Source organism: Penicillium subrubescens (assembly GCF_028828155.1).
Source record: "Penicillium subrubescens strain IBT 31985 chromosome Unknown utg000005l_segment0_segment0, whole genome shotgun sequence".
In the NCBI taxonomy this organism is placed as follows: Eukaryota; Fungi; Ascomycota; class Eurotiomycetes; order Eurotiales; family Aspergillaceae; genus Penicillium; species Penicillium subrubescens.
In genome coordinates this window covers 738,646-754,300 of record NW_026643155.1, presented here as the reverse complement: position 1 = coordinate 754,300, position 15,655 = coordinate 738,646, and the positions used below count along the sequence as shown (strand labels likewise).

Below are 15,655 nucleotides of genomic sequence, written 5' to 3'. Positions count from 1 at the left end.
TACTTCACCATCCTCCCGATCTCCATTCTTGATGATTGTCCTCCGTATTCTGGATGAATCCGGTCATGTCAAAGTACCGAATAGAATATCCAACTTAAATAGCAGCTCCCATCAATCTTGATAAATCCAACCCACCTAGTCTTACCACCCATTCCGCCAATCCAACTATTCCATCTCCGATCTCGATCCCTTTCCCTCCTCCATCATCCCCCACCAAATCGCCGATGGTCTCATCGCTCAAACCCCTCTTCTCTCTCAATCGACTCCCCCGCTCGGGTCTGCGTCACCGCTACTCACCAATCACCTCCCTTGGTACACAATCACGATTTGCCCATAGGTGTCGGTGTCGGTGTGGTTGTCAATCGTCCGCCAATAGTACTTACTACTGTGTCTGTTCCTGTTGTGCCCATTCTCCCTTTTCCACCTCCGCCCGCAATTTAATTCCTACCCAAGCTCCATCTCCAGCTCCATCTCCAGCTCCAGCTTCAGCTTCAGCTTTGAAATACTCTACTACATCTATTCGTACTATATCCCAAAAATATCCATCCTCATCACACCTACATCATTCTCTGTCTATACGGGCATTCTCTACTTGGAATCTAACACGACCACTACTACCAACTTTAAAACCAACCACCCGCTCTTATTCCCGAGCTCGCCCCTTCGCCACCATGGCCCAGGAATACAAGCTCATCGGTCTGGCATCCCTGGCCGATGTCAAATCCTTCGATAAAATCGAATGCGAGGTCGATGGTGTACAGGATGGCAAGGTCCTCGTCGTGAAATACGATGGCCAGGTCCATGCGCTCAGCCCGCGGTGCACGCACTACGGAGCGCCGCTGAAGCTTGGCGTTGTGGTGCCGGATGGCCGGATTACTTGTCCATGGCATGGTGGTATGTGAAATTCGTTTTTGTAATCGAATTGCATTGTAATTGGGGGGATATAACCAGAAGAGGGGAGATGGATGGGAGGATGTGATTGGAGTGCTATGCTGATTTATCTTACCCGTCTAGCTTGCTTTAATATCAGTACCGGCGATGTCGAAGATGCGCCTGCTTTGAATGCGCTGCAGAAATTCGACATCTTCGAGCGCGATAATGCCGTTTACATCCGTGGCACGGAGGCAGATATCAAATTTGGCCAGCGGAATCCAGTTACCAAATGCTCCGTTTCCAATGCTGAAGAGAAGGTCGTCATTGTTGGCGGGTAAGTCAATTCCCATCATACAATGTCCTTCCCTCCATATTCTTATAATCACATACTAACATCCGACAGAGGAAGCGGCACAATCGGCGCCGTCCAAGCTCTCCGTGAACTCAAATACCCCGGCAGCATCACAATCATCTCCAAAGAACCCGAAATCGTCATCGACCGCACCAAGCTCTCCAAAGCCCTAATCGCCGATCCAGCCAAGATCCTCTGGCGACCCCGCGAATGGTTCACCGAAGCCGGCATCGACATCGTCAACGACGAAGTCACATCCGTCGACTTCGCCGGTAAATCCGTCAAAACAGCATCCGGCTCGACAATCCCCTATTCCAACCTCGTCCTCGCCACGGGCGGCTTACCACGTACCCTGCCTCTGCCCGGCTTCCGTAACAACGAGCTCGGCAATATTTTCACGCTCCGCTATGTATCAGACGTCCAGGCCATCCTGGCCGCAGCAGATGGCTCGAAGAAGAATATCGTCGTTATCGGCTCGTCTTTCATCGGAATGGAAGTTGGCAACGCGCTAGCAGGAAAGGATCACGCCGTTACTATCGTGGGAATGGAATCCGCACCCATGGAGCGCGTCCTAGGCGCACAAGTCGGTTCTGCTTTACAAACAAACCTCGAAAAGAACGGTGTCTCGTTCAAACTCTCCGCCGGCGTCGAGAAAGCTACCTCCTCCGATTCAAACCCATCTACTGTCGGCGCAGTCCATCTCAAAGACGGCACCGTCCTCCCAGCAGACCTCGTCGTGCTAGGCGTCGGCGTCCGCCCCGCAACAGATTACCTCCGCGATAACTCCGCGATCACACTGCTAAAGGACGGCTCACTCGAAACAGACGTCCACTTCGCCGTCCCCGGTCTCGACGGTGTCTTTGCCATCGGCGATATAGCCACATATCCGTACAACGGACCCGGCGGCGACGGCAAGCCTGTCCGCATCGAGCACTGGAACGTTGCGCAGAATATGGGTCGTGGTGTTGCCCGTGCGATCGTCCATGCTAGACGGTCCCCGCTGGCGTCGTTACCTGCTAAATCATTCATCCCCGTTTTCTGGTCGGCCGTTGGTGCGCAGATGCGGTATTGTGGAAATACGATTCATGGGTTTGATGACCTTGTTATTAAGGGGCAGCTTGGAGAAGCTAAGTTTGTGGGGTATTATACTAAGGGGGAGACTGTTGTTGCTGTCGTTACTATGGGCATGGATCCGGTTATGGCTAAGGCTGCGGAGTTGATGAGGAGGGGTCACATGCCGGGGAAGAAGGCAATTATGGATGGGATTGATTTGTTGGCTGTGAATGTTTGAGGGGGGTGGTGGCTTTGATAGAGAGGGCTTACAACATTCCTTTGTAGTCAGGTTTTCTGGTATTTATACTTTTCTTTGAAGTTTTTGGTAGCTGGGGCTGGTAGAGACCTTGTCATGGAGTAGTTGTAGTATAGTATCGCCCTTCTCTACTCATTTCACTGCCCTGTGGCATTATTCCTCATCATAATGGTATATTGTAAATTTATTCCCTTTCAAAATATTTTATACCCTCCGCCATGCCAGTATCACGCTTCTAACAACTTGGAGCCTTATAACAAGGACAGCTAGATCTGGATATTCGGAGACACGTCGGCTCGCGAATCGACCGGTCTCTTCGTATATTCTGTTGAAAAGAGAGTAAGGCAGATGGATGAGTGCCCCCAGAATCTCTGAACATATGTTGGAACCCGAGAAGCAGGCCAAAAATTTACTGGATGTCAGTAAGAAATGGAAATAGAAAGCAATCACGGCAGAAAGAAGGGTCGTGACTAAGGATCGATCTGGAACTAGGTGGCATGCCAAACAATGAAGGTGAAAACACTATATATCGAGCTCTCATCTTTCCATCTTCATCTCTTTCTTCACCTTTTCGCTACGTTCCTCGTCACACATTTACTCCATATTCACCACCATCACACCCTTCATCATGAGTACCGTCCTCACGAAAACTATCACCGAACACCTCTACCACCCTCTCTACACCCTCTGGCTGCCATGTCAACCCGGAAATCTTCTCAGCCTGGCCTCACCTGAAAGTTACGAGCAAGCCGACAAGATCCTACAAGAGACTCCCTCCTTCCAGGCCTACCTCCACCATATTGAGACCAACACAACGAATCCCTCGTCACTACTCTCAGTCTTCGCAATCCCCCGCCTTTCTCAGCTGAATATCCTGAGACCAGAGAAATACCTCGATCGGAAAGCTAGTACCTCGGTCATTTTCCAGGACCAGCGCCTGTATTACCCAGAAATGAGTGGTCTGATTCCCGGTTCAACAAAGGATGAAGAGTTGGTTCATCTTGCGTTGAGTCGGTTCCTGGAGACTCTCGGTTCTCTCGTGTTGGGTGATATGCTCAAATGGCAGGATGAGAAGTATCCTTTCAAGCCGACTATGTTTGGTCATGGAGTGATGGAGGCCCGGATTGACGGTTCTTTGGTCAACTGTTTGACAAATGAGGCCTTCGCTATCCTCGATGCTAGGACCGTTTACCGGAGTAGAGAGGAGAGGAAGCTCTACTGGGAGGAAACTGCTAAGATGGTATCTTGGATACAGCATGATCTGAGGAAGGGTCGTCAAAGCCCGCCACCACGGTGAGTACCCATTCCATGCGTTCTTCGTTCATCTGTATTTGCTGTTTTGAATACTGATTTTGGCAGATACCTTATCATCTCCCAATGCTTGGAGCAGATTTACCTAGTTGTCGCCAATTTCGACAAGGACTACGAAGAATACATCAAGATCCTTGAGGCGCCCGTCCTGTCCGATAATCCCAGAATCTCGTGTGAGATGATGGAGATGACAGAGTATGGCCCTTTCAACACTGATGATGCGGCACACATGAAGGAATTTTCAAAGCATGTTCTGGCCTATTACTGTGAAATTCAGAAGACGGCTTTTGCCGAGGTTCCGAATTAGTTTCGGATCTCAGTGAGTGGGGGCATGGTGCTTAAATTCATACATATCTTATGTGTCTAGAGTTAGTGAATTTTTGTGCTTGCTTTGATACGGCGGATCTACCGTAGACCATTCATTGTCATCAAAAATTTCTAGTCATTTCTAATTTATACAATCCACCTAAACAAATATCAATATAGGGAAGTACATAAAGGGAACAATGAAGAAAAAAATAGGTCTATCTAACTGGTAACACATCCATTAAGATATAACGGAAAATGGCACACCATTCTATACAATCTCAACTTTCCTTTATCCTCTGCATCACAGCAGAACATCAAGAAGAAGCATCAATGATACGCTGCGCCGTCCGCACATCCGGCGACAAGCCCTTCAACGCCGCAGCAAGCTCATCAGCAGCTTCCAAAAGACCCTCATTAGAGAGCGGCTTCAACGCATCCAAAATAAAAAGCACCCTGGTAGTCTCATCCGTCAACGCCGTCCTTGGACCCTGCCTCCAATTCCATCTCCGACAAGTAACACCACTCTCATCACACCAAACCGGCTCTCCAGGCGCCGCATTTTCCACCAGCGGCTCTCCACCTGAAAACGTCTGAAACGACTCCGTCCCCGTCGCACGAATCAAAAACGGCGCCCCATCATACTTATCCAAATCCTCGCCTCCGAGTGGAATCTGATGTTTCACCGAAATCGCATTGTAGATGTCGGTTAACTGGTTCACGCGTGGCAGACCACCTTCTGCGCGGCGTGTTAGGGCTTCCAGGCTGTTTCGGGTTTTCTGCGGCTTGGCGCCGAAGCCTTTGTATGCTTCTCTCCAGGCGGCGATGTGGGGAAATGAGGTTATGGGGGATTTGGTGAGGAGGGTTTTGATGTGGTGTTCGGCTTCTTGGAGCATGGTTTCGCTGGTTGTGTTGCTGGGTCCTGGGGGATTCCTTCGACTACCATTAAGAGGGCGCGGTAGTCTGGGCGGAGGGTGAAGATTTCCGGGGCAACGCGTGCTGCTTGGAGGATTTCTTGGGCGGTGCGTTTTGTGGCCATTGTTGGTGGTTAATGGTGGTGATTGGAGGGGATGGTTCTTTCAAGTAAAGTCTGGTTGTAAAACGAGGAACAACAAAGGAGGTGAATTGAAGCTGTAGACTGCTAGTATGAATGAATGCAGGAACGGCGCTTTATATGTCCCTTCTGTGGCGTAGGGCTGACTTTATATGCTCTTGTAAACACTTGAATTTTCTTCATTTTCGGAATCTTTCCAGAAAATTCTTTCAGTATGACTTGAAATAGTATTGCATTTGAGTGTTTGATGTAAATGGCTATTAAATTGAGGTAGGAATTTCCCCACTCCTCTCAGTTTCCTAAGACGGGTAACACGAGGTCGTCCGTTGTCAATGGAAAGGCGTGATGGTGGCAAGGTAGGGCTTGGTTGAGTATGCGCTAAACCATATAGGGCAGTTGATGGTAGTGGGTCTCTATCAGCGATCTGCCCAAGCTTGGGTAAATAACCGATCGGTACCTATGTCTACGTCTAGGTATTGTCGGTTCAACAGCGTGGAGACAATTATCAGTCCTATGAACTACTTCACATGATGTATGACCATTCATTAATCTGTAGACGCTTGTCAGAATAATACTTGGTCATCATCTTCTATGTAGCCTAGCCGAATCTGGTTAGTCACTCTGGCCGGCCCACATGAATTCATGCCTACCAATAAAACAGCTTGAAATCTCTACTCTCCGGTCTCTCCGCCATAATGTATTTTTCGTTCCAATCCTCCATCACCGAACACACTTGGCCTGCTGGTTAACGTGCTTGGATCCGGCCGGCTGGCCCAATGGCAAGGCGCTTGACTACGAATCAAGAGATTGCAGGTTCGACCCCTGCGTCGGTCAGATTTTTGCTTTATTGTGTGTCCTTGAACTGGTTTTTTGGCATCTAGTTAGGTGTGGAAGACGTCTGTGGGTGATCTAAACATTTTTTGGTCGCAATTCTGGTCGGATGGTACGTGAAATTAAGTTTTTAAGAACAAAGGAAATTCAAATCAAGACCAAGACAGGATTGCACATAATGAGCAATTAGGAGCACGCCGGAAGTAATCCATTGACTGAAGCGTAGAGAGGGAATTCCAGTACATAAAATGTCAAGGCTAGAGAGGACAATATTAAGCATTACCCTCATCCCTTTTCATCCTATTAACTTCACCTTATAGCAGGCAAGGGTGGCTAGTCATGTCGGTACAGCGATACTAGGGAAAGCACTTATAGTTATAACAATGGATATGTTAATGTAATTAGTAGGGAGGGTTATTTGAGCCACTGTTGGGTCCTAGCATTGTAATTATGGTGCATGATTTGCTTAATTCTACTGCTCTTTACCAGCATGAATTCCGCGTTGAGTCGGCACTAGCCTGAGTAGCTTTCCTGCCATGTTCTGACCAATATATATGTTTCCGTACATCAAGACTCAGATCGAAAACGTAAATAGTGAAATTGCTTGCTCTCTACATTGCTGATCCACAAAGGAATACCCGACTAAAAATAAGAATTCCACACCAACGAAAAACCACTTAAATCACGAAAAGAGAAGAAGAAGGGAGATCACGAGAGACATAAAGAGAGGCAATAGGGCATTCGATGCCTGCAGGATAAGGCACTAATAAGGCATTGACATTTGAACCCCCTCTCAAGATGAAAAAAATTAAAACGGGCATTTAGCAACCGCCAAACCCTGTATTCAACCTGAAATACCTCTAGTAAGATATCTTTGAGCCCGTGGGAAGCAATGCATCACACAATTTGTAAATGAATCCTGTCACTGACTAGTAAAATGAAGATTCTTTCATCTCATGAATGCCATTGGCTCATGTAGCATATTTTGGCCGTTTTTCTTCAACAAGACAGTTTGGCCGAGTGGTCTAAGGCGCTTGACTAGAATCGGATTCAATTCTGAGGTTATCAAGTCTCTTCGGAGGCGGCGGTTCAAATCCGCCAGCTGTCGTTTTTTGGGCTCTTTAGAGTATTCGGAACTCTTTTTTTTTTTTTTTGGTTGATGGGATTTGTTGGTGGCGGGTAAGCGAGTGGGGTTGTGGAGGGGTCTTGAGTGGCTGGAAGTTGGGTGTGGTGGAGTGGCATGTTGATAGTGACGATAGAATAATACAGAACCAGACAGTATGACAGGAGCGTGAGAAAGTACGGTACGAATCAATAGAAATAAATGGGTCAGAGTTTCATAGAAAAGTGATGGTATCTACTCAAGAACATGGTTATGGACTTACAGTGTCGATACGATGGTTCAACCTACTCTACGATGATACACTCTACGCTGAATTACGCACACAAATTAATGCACCAAATTAATCCAGTGGTCATATCTCATTATTTCGTAGCGCATCTCAAGAATAAGACCTGAACCAACGCTTGAACTCACTCATCCAGCCCCAGGGAAAAAGGGGAAATGAATGAGCGAGTCAAGACATCCACGGATGCTGTTTGGTGCCGAGATGCAAAGATGCACTGATGCAAATTCAATGGGGGAATCAATGCAATTGTACTCGCGAGGCTGTGAGACCTGAGACCTGCTGGAAGTACCAGGAAGTCACAGAGCGAATATTTTATTTCTTTCTTATGGCTTGCAGATGAGGTTCTTTGTTGCAAGATAAGCTTATCTGGGTCGTCCACGTTCCTGGGACTGGAGGCTTATCTGATGAGATCTGATGAGATCAGATCAAATGAGATCTTGACGTGAGGGGTCCAGTTCTGGAAGGACGCTTGTCAGGGGCATCGGGGGTGCGTTCATCGATGTCTTCTTTGTTTGTTCTGCTCTCCTCCTCTTCCTCCTTCTCTACTCCACAACAACATCTTCCCTCCTCTCTTCAGCAACATCATTATCGTCCCCGCCCTGCCGCGGCGTGAAACCGGCCCACCCGCGGCGGAGGGCTGTTTTTGTGTTTTTTGATTATCGTTTCTTCACAACTTGGCGAAAAGCAAGGCATTCAAAATGGAAGCGATGACCGAGTTCAGGGTCCCGGGATACCTCGATCCAGGCGGATGCATGAAGCACCGCATTGACAGGCAGAGACAGAGACTAGAATCCAGCTTTCAAGGGAAAACAAAAAGCCGAATCTAGTTACTGAAACTCGTCTGCAATCTACCTGCGGACAACGATACCCTGGCGGCGGACACCACTGCGGGCACGGCGGTACTCCTCATCACTGTCCTCGGACTCGGAGCAGCTAGCCTCGCTGGACTCGGTGACGTAACCGCAGCGAGAACCGCCGCAGTCCAACTTGACGCGGTCGCCCTTGCGGGTGATACCGTAGCGTTCACAGCGGCACTGGAGTGGGGGATCACTCATGGAGGACAGGGACGAGGGCGAGGTCGAGCCCGACGAGCGGGATGACAGCGAGGAACCAGCCGAGGAGGGTGGGCTGTTAGAGTACGAGTACTCATCAGACAGACGAGAGCCGGCAAAACGGCGGGTCAAGTCGTCGACGGTGGGGGTGTACTCGGCCTCGCGGAGCTGGCGGGAGGCGTAGGGCTTGCTTGGCTTTGGGTGCTGGATCTTGGAAGGCGAGAGAGCGCGGCCAGTGGCGACGGTCGAGCTGCGGCGGGCCTTGGGTGCACTGCGGGCACCGCTGCTGGACTTGCCTCCGGGAACATCGAGGATGTTCAGCTTGCGGCCGGTGGTGGGCTCGACGGTGTACTCGACAGCTGGGTCGTGGGAGACGTGGTAACCGTCCATGATGTAGTAGTACCAGTAACGACCACCGAGTTGCAGCATGGAGGTCTGGAAGCGGAACTTGCCGACCCAGGCACCGGGCTTGTCTTCGCCGGACAGGGGCAATTGGCGCGAGTAGTTGTCCCAGGAGCCGACCAGGTGGACGGTCTTGACGTTGGACGAGGTCCGGAGGGAGAACTTGAGTTGAACGGCGGCCATGATGAATAATGTAAATCAGATAAAAATGAAGTATAAAAATAGTCGTAAAACGTTGTCGTAGAGAATTATCGGCGCAAAAGAAGAGTTCCTGGAAACTCTGGTTTTGTTCTGTTCGAGGTGGAACCGGCCCACGACAACAATAGGAATTATAAAAGATTCCGAGCGAGATTAAATTAACAGTGAGTTTGTTGATAGAGCTGAAACAGCAAGGCAACACGATCGACCGGCGAAAGGTTGCAATAAGGCGGAATGCACTTGCTGTTGGTGATAAAAAAAGAAGATTCGAGATTGAAATCCGAAGCACAAGGCAGAATAGATCGATCTGGTGATGGGTAAAAACAGCACAAAGAGCACAGCTCGTTTGTGTTGATAGGGGGATAGAATTAGAATAGAAGTATAAAGTGGGTAGAAACAAAAAACAAACACCTGGCAGCCAGTGCTAGGATTTTGACTCGAAAATGGGCAGCTCTAAACAACAAACGCTCGCTGAAGAGAAGAAAGAAAGCGAGTCTGCCTGGGCGGCAGGGGGATCTTTTAAGGGAATCGAATGGATCAGCGGCACACAGCAAAAGGTGCAGGGCAAAGACAACAATGCCCGCGAATTCTTGTTGGCTGGACTTGTCCGTTGAACTTTGGCTGACCTGGCTATGGTGTTGAGCGGGTAGTTTAGTGATGTGATTGGTGAGTTGATACCGTGCATCGTGATGGACACTCGACCTACTGTCCAACCAATCACGTGGCTGGATTTGACGCTGGCCTCGATCAACTTACATCAACTCCACCCCCCTCTTCACGGGCTTTCACAGACTTGGTCTACACTAGTATCGACTTGGCTAGTCACATATCTTCCCCCTCCTCGAATCAGCCGCAAGGATCCCCTCATTGTCCGTATCCTGGTGGATTATCGCATGCGAAAGACCGACTTCCATGCCCTGATCCTCCTGCCCTCGTCAGCATCCATGCAGGAAAGATACCACCACCCGGGATGTGCCCGGACGTCATGCTTCTGCAGGAATACGCCTCGACGGATGACCATGACCTAATAAGTCCGTCCGGTATGTCGTGCTGACCATCTTCGCATGGTATCAACCTCGTTGCAAAACACCCAGAGCACAGTGTTGTTATCAATGTGATAGATATAAGTAAGCACCGGACTTCTTGCCTTAACGTTGACCGACCGGCACTTTACTAGAAAGTGTCACGGTCGGAGATCATGCCGGGACACAAAAAGGACTTGACTATATGTCCTATCACCTATGACAAGGCCCTTGCGCCCAGCCTGCGCACAGTCCACAATCCAGACGGGCGGGCTCCCTCGTAACCGGGACAAATTCGCCGACTTGCAGTCGTACCTCTATTAGAGCGTGAAGATGTATCTGTGCCCTCCATGATATTGCGGCCCACCCACCGCTTCCGCTTATGGGTGCGCCCTAAATCCCCGTCACCCCTAAATCCCCGTCACATTTTTACCATGCGTCTAAAAAAACCATCAAATTAGATAACTAGCCTAAATAAAAAAGATCTCCTCGCTCCAGGGCTACTCTAGCCGATTCGGTAGACCTATCAATATCCTCCTGGGGCCTCTTTGGCATATCCAAACCAGTAGCCTGCTTATACTGCTTCGCAAGCTTCCTCTCCTCCGCAGCAGCCTCTTTCTCCTTTCTAGTCTTGATTGACCGATTCGCATCGCGAACGCTTAGTATACCAGTTTGGCTAAGCGGTTTAACCTGGCGCTTGGTAATTAGGCGCCTCAAGGGCTCCTGAGCGGCCCTAATTCGCGAAACAGTCGCTTCCGCCATCATAAGCCGCTCGTAGATTATCCTGTGGTGATTGTGAAGCATTGCAATATCTCGCTGAACCTTCGGGTCAAAGGTAGCCACCTTCTTTGATATCTTCTTCTGATTCTTCTCTAGCGCTTCAATTGACTTCGGAGGGGTATTCTCCACGCTTGATGATAGTAAATTTGTAGGCTCCGGTGATAGAGTTCGGGGTTCTCCATAAGCGCGAAGATCAGGTGCGTGAAGAGGAGTAAATTCTAGCTGGCTAGCTAGTTTATCCACTATATTTTGGCCGTTGACTGGCCAAATACCACGATCTTTGAAGGATTACCGAATAATTCGTTGGTTAAATGCCTTCGCTCGTACAGGCCCAATTACCCGTAGAAAATCCGGTTTACCACATAGCTGACCACCCCAGAAAGATAGCTCATTATTCATAAGCCGAAATTGCTGCTTATAGCTCAAAAATGGCTTACCATCAAGTGGCTGACAGAGATGTGTTGAATGAGGTATAAAGCCGAATAGTATAATATCAGCTAACTCGCATATCTCAAGGAATTCGAGGGTAAGATGTGCTCCGTGGCCATCAAAGAGTAGGAAGCGCTTTTCACCCTTTTTTAGACGGTCGGGTGTAGCAGTAGCTGAAATAAAATGATATAGCCATTCAGAAGCAATTTCATCAGAAATCCAGCCATTCGGTGAGGTAGCAGTAAGTGTGTTTAGAGGTAAATCCTCACTATTATGGAACCAGCTCTCCATAAAGACCCCGCCGCTTTTAAAGATAAATAGCGGATCCATTTGCCAGCCGTCAGCAGCAATACATTCGAGTGCAGTGATAGTTTCGCCTCGCTCAGCTTCAGCAAGGTCAGGGCAGTGCAATCTACCATTAATAACCTTACGAGACTGGCCCTGGCCAGGTTGGAAACCACACTCATCGAAGTTATAGACTAGCCTTGCAGGGATATCCTTTAGCAGGGTTGCAAGCTGATCATACCAGAAAGAGAGAGCCCCTGCATCTTCGGCTTGAATGCGCTTTGATTCCTTTAGATTCTGCTTCACTGGAGCGAGGGATAGGTGCTTTGGAAGGCGTGATATAAAGTAGTATGCCCAATTCTTGCCAACCGGCTGCCGACCCGCATCAGCGCGCGTAAGGGCCTGATTTGCCCACGCTTCTATAAGCTTTGCAGTAGGCGGTAGGTTCCAATCGCACATTTTGACTATCCAAGCAGTCAAAGCCTTCTCCTGATGTGATGTAAGCGCATTCTTGCGCGATTCAGTGGTAGAAAAGGGCGATCGGGCCTTCTTGACGCGATCGGCAAGGGTAGTTCGAGACACGCTAAATTCACGCGCAGTTTTAGCGATATTCGGCTTTTTTTGGTGTAGAACGGCTTTACAGGCCTTCTGCAGGCGATCCTCGTCAAAATTGGAGTATTTAGGCATATTGGGTGGTTGGGAAAGGGAGTTGAAATCGAATGGTAAAAATGTGACGGGGATTTAGGGGTGACGGGGATTTAGGGCGCACCCATAAGCGGAAGCGGTGGGTGGGCCGCAATATCATGGAGGGCACAGATATGTGCTCTCCTACAGTAGTACACCTGGTCCTCTAGTCTTGGCCCGAGTATCAGTTCCCGTTCTGCTCATATTATCACAAATCATTTCTATTCCCGTCTGACGGCACCAGTGCGAGACATGCGTGCATATTTCTCCACATACACGGGAAAGAATGTCAATGCCGGGGATTACCAGCCAGTCCATCCCGGTCTAATCTGATTCCTCATCCATTCTCGATTGTAGGTGCAGAACTAACTGAGCTTGGCTCAAGTCCACGAGGCCCTGCCATCGTGCAGAGTGCCCCGCATTTTGCAGAACTCAACGGTCGCTCGACTCGCGCGAGGCTCTCGTCTCATTATATCCTACTTTGTTCCTACCGGCCCGTGTTTCCCGTCTGTGGGACTCGACCGGAGGTATGTCGCATATGTAGTGGTGAACTTGCTACCATGCTCCACGAGCGGGACGGTAAAGACAGGCTATTTATCCCGCATCGTGTCGCGTGTTGATTGACATGGCTTATGTGCGGAATCCCGGGTGGATTATCGGAATGAATAAAAAATCGTGATTCGAATTATGGCTTCATGAGGCTGGTGGTCCGACAGAGGCAGTACCCCCTTCTGTCGGCCCTTGTAAAGAGTGGCGCTGCCACTACTGAACCATACAGGTAGAAATTAAGATCTGGTCTACTCGGGCCAGATTGAAATCAACTAACTCAAGAGCCTCTCGGATTCCCATGGTACATACTCGGTCAAAAACGCATTGCAGGCGGTTTCACAGGACTGGGTTTGGGGTCTTGCAGGCGAGCTCGGCGTGGGGGTGAATTAAAATAGCGCTGGCTTTCACTGGAATATATTTCGACAATTTCCTCCATGAACTTCTCGTCTATTATGTATTTCTTAAAGTACAGGACCAAGACTGGATTTTCTATACAGATCTCGTCTCATTAACTTCACTAAGCTTACCATTTTATCTTTTCCCAGGTCAGAAGTCGCAGAGAGCGTATGCTCTCTCCACTTAGGTAAGAGAGTTCCTTTCATCGTCTCCTACTCGCATGCAGGCAGACACATCGACTAAAGATCTATCTTTGTGTAATATCGACTCAATGGGAGTGCAGTACATTCATTCAAAGGCTTATACCAGTATCTATCTACAAGCCTTTACCGACTACTTTTCATTCATAAGGTTCTCGTGGCCATTGTTGAGATCTACTTGCCATGTTTGAGTGCACAGCCTTCTGTACCGTTCATAATGTCAATCTGAGCAGACTCAAAAGAAGCAGCCAATCAGCGATCCAACCGCCTATGGCTCATAGCATCATTGGTCTAGTGGTAGAATTCGTCGTTGCCATCGACGAGGCCCGTGTTCGATTCACGGATGATGCATAGCTCTTTCTTTTTGATCTTTACAGTTCTATCCACCGCTTCTACTGATAATGTCAAAAAGGGATCAGGAAATATCAACAGCCAATCAGCGTATTCAACGCCCATCGGTTCCAGCATCATTGGTCTAGTGGTAGAATTCGTCGTTGCCATCGACGAGGCCCGTGTTCGATTCACGGATGATGCACAGTTCTTTCTTTTTGCTCTTTGCCATTTCGTTGGAAGCAGTCCTTCATAATGTAAATATGGGAGCGTTGAATATAAGCAGCCAATAAGCGTGTCCAACACCCTTGGTTCCTAGCATCATTGGTCTAGTGGTAGAATTCGTCGTTGCCATCGACGAGGCCCGTGTTCGATTCACGGATGATGCACAGCCCTTCTTTTTGTGTTTTTGCATTGTCAATACCTTTTTATCTTGAGGAGACTACTTGAATTCTTCGTCGTGAAACTTGTTACTATTCCTGTGGCGTCGCATGACTATTGGGGCTGCCCTGTTCGAGCTGGACCTTTTTGAGATTATGATCAATTAAAGACGAAAATTCATTGATAACTGATCATAATTTGTCTCATGTTTTGAGGACTGCTTTTAAATAACAGGCCAGCTATCATGATTCCATGATATGAATATCGATTTTCGCACGTGTGTGACTGGAAGAAAAAGCTTATTTTGTTTTAAGCGAAATGCGGCATGTGGACGCATGGCCGGGCTCGTGCCGAAGAGTCACTATTGTCAACTACATCATGAGTGATTAAATAGGATATTTTCAGCTATAAGAAAGTATGCTCCCTTGTCTATCTTACAGTAAACGATAGAAATGATTGGAGCTAGGCGAAATTACGGGGGTTGTCTTTGACTTTTTGACTGTGGATCCTTTTTATGTGGAACTACAGTACTCCGTACAATACGACCTTTAAAGGTCCAATGATATACTGTAGTATTTATGTTCAAGCAGTAGTTTTAATCCGATTTGTTTCCGTCTTTTCTAATTAATGTCCCTCATAAGACTTTGATTTGTAACAGATTTCGTTTTCGCCTCCAATGTCTTAATAATTATGCTTCTTACATGCGAATCAATTGAATCTGGGGTAACTCCTTGGATCGCTTGAATGATTAGCCATTAGCCCATCGCCTCTGTAAGCGACCGACAAGCCAATCCTATCATGGTATCCTCACGCGAAACACTGTACCTCCTACGAGTCGGAAGCGGCTGCCCGCCTTATACCCGCCCAAATAGGTTTAGCGTTTGCGGGGAAACCTCGTTTCCCAAAAGGACACGGAGACAAGGCAAGTTCAGACAAGCTAGTGTCTGGGAACCGTCATCCGCCATGCAGGGATGGAATCAATGTGATTTGCAGGACGTGCTATTGGCGCCACCGCCAAGGAATTCTGTGTAAAAAGGATACAGATTCTCCTTGCTCTTTTCTTCACAAATTGCTACTGTTTGCGATTTACAATGGGCCTGGAACGTTCCGGATACGTATCCATGGGTCCATAGAATACACGGACCGAACAAAGTTAAAGCCTCCGGGGCCGAGAGGCCCGAGAGACAACCTCGGGCGGTGTGCCTCGTACTAATTCACTCTCTGTTCACGACGAACTGCATCTAGCCGGGCACCCCTCATTCTCTGGAGTCCGGGGTAGACCTGTATCTCATCCTGGTGGATCGCATGTAATCTATCTTTGATCTATCCCACTATCTTATCCTAATTCCTCTGTTCTTTTGACATCTTTGGTGACCAACCTCCCGCCTCGGCCATCATGTTTCTCACGTTTGAGTCATCTCAAAAGAGCGAGAAAACTCCTCGCAACCCAAAACATTCAAAGAGAACTGCACGCGCAAGTCGTCGAGGCTCTCAACCGCGAG

At 48.4% G+C, this 15,655-nt stretch overlaps 6 protein-coding genes across 6 annotated transcripts; 4 read left to right on the top strand and 2 right to left on the bottom strand.

The window, feature by feature from the left end:
* Positions 1–671: 671 nt before the first annotated feature.
* nfr1 (putative AIF-like mitochondrial oxidoreductase (Nfrl)) lies at positions 672–2,516 on the top strand (the record flags this gene model as incomplete). Its single annotated transcript, XM_057152741.1, has 3 exons — positions 672–894; positions 1,015–1,207; positions 1,277–2,516. The coding sequence occupies 3 exons, from the start codon at positions 672–674 to the stop codon at positions 2,514–2,516; spliced, it is 1,656 nt and encodes a 551-aa protein (XP_057007079.1).
* A 646-nt stretch (positions 2,517–3,162) lies between these two features.
* On the top strand, positions 3,163–4,152 carry N7473_006800 (uncharacterized protein; the record flags this gene model as incomplete). Its single annotated transcript, XM_057152740.1, has 2 exons — positions 3,163–3,827; positions 3,894–4,152. The coding sequence occupies 2 exons, from the start codon at positions 3,163–3,165 to the stop codon at positions 4,150–4,152; spliced, it is 924 nt and encodes a 307-aa protein (XP_057007078.1).
* A 316-nt stretch (positions 4,153–4,468) lies between these two features.
* N7473_006799 (B3/B4 domain-containing protein) lies at positions 4,469–5,047 on the bottom strand (the record flags this gene model as incomplete). Its single annotated transcript, XM_057152739.1, has 1 exon — positions 4,469–5,047. One exon carries the CDS (start codon positions 5,045–5,047, stop codon positions 4,469–4,471), a length of 579 nt encoding a protein of 192 aa, XP_057007077.1.
* Positions 5,048–8,293: 3,246 nt separating this feature from the next.
* Positions 8,294–9,082, bottom strand: esdC (GTP-binding protein EsdC; the record flags this gene model as incomplete). The annotated part of the gene is made up of 1 exon (XM_057152738.1): positions 8,294–9,082. The coding sequence occupies one exon, from the start codon at positions 9,080–9,082 to the stop codon at positions 8,294–8,296; it is 789 nt and encodes a 262-aa protein (XP_057007076.1).
* Positions 9,083–10,067: 985 nt separating this feature from the next.
* On the top strand, positions 10,068–10,403 carry N7473_006797 (uncharacterized protein; the record flags this gene model as incomplete). Its single annotated transcript, XM_057152737.1, has 2 exons — positions 10,068–10,137; positions 10,279–10,403. 2 exons carry the CDS (start codon positions 10,068–10,070, stop codon positions 10,401–10,403), a joined length of 195 nt encoding a protein of 64 aa, XP_057007075.1.
* A 3,309-nt stretch (positions 10,404–13,712) lies between these two features.
* N7473_006796 (uncharacterized protein) lies at positions 13,713–14,209 on the top strand (the record flags this gene model as incomplete). The annotated part of the gene is made up of 3 exons (XM_057152736.1): positions 13,713–13,772; positions 13,855–14,017; positions 14,067–14,209. 3 exons carry the CDS (start codon positions 13,713–13,715, stop codon positions 14,207–14,209), a joined length of 366 nt encoding a protein of 121 aa, XP_057007074.1.
* Between the last annotated feature and the right edge of the window lie 1,446 nt (positions 14,210–15,655).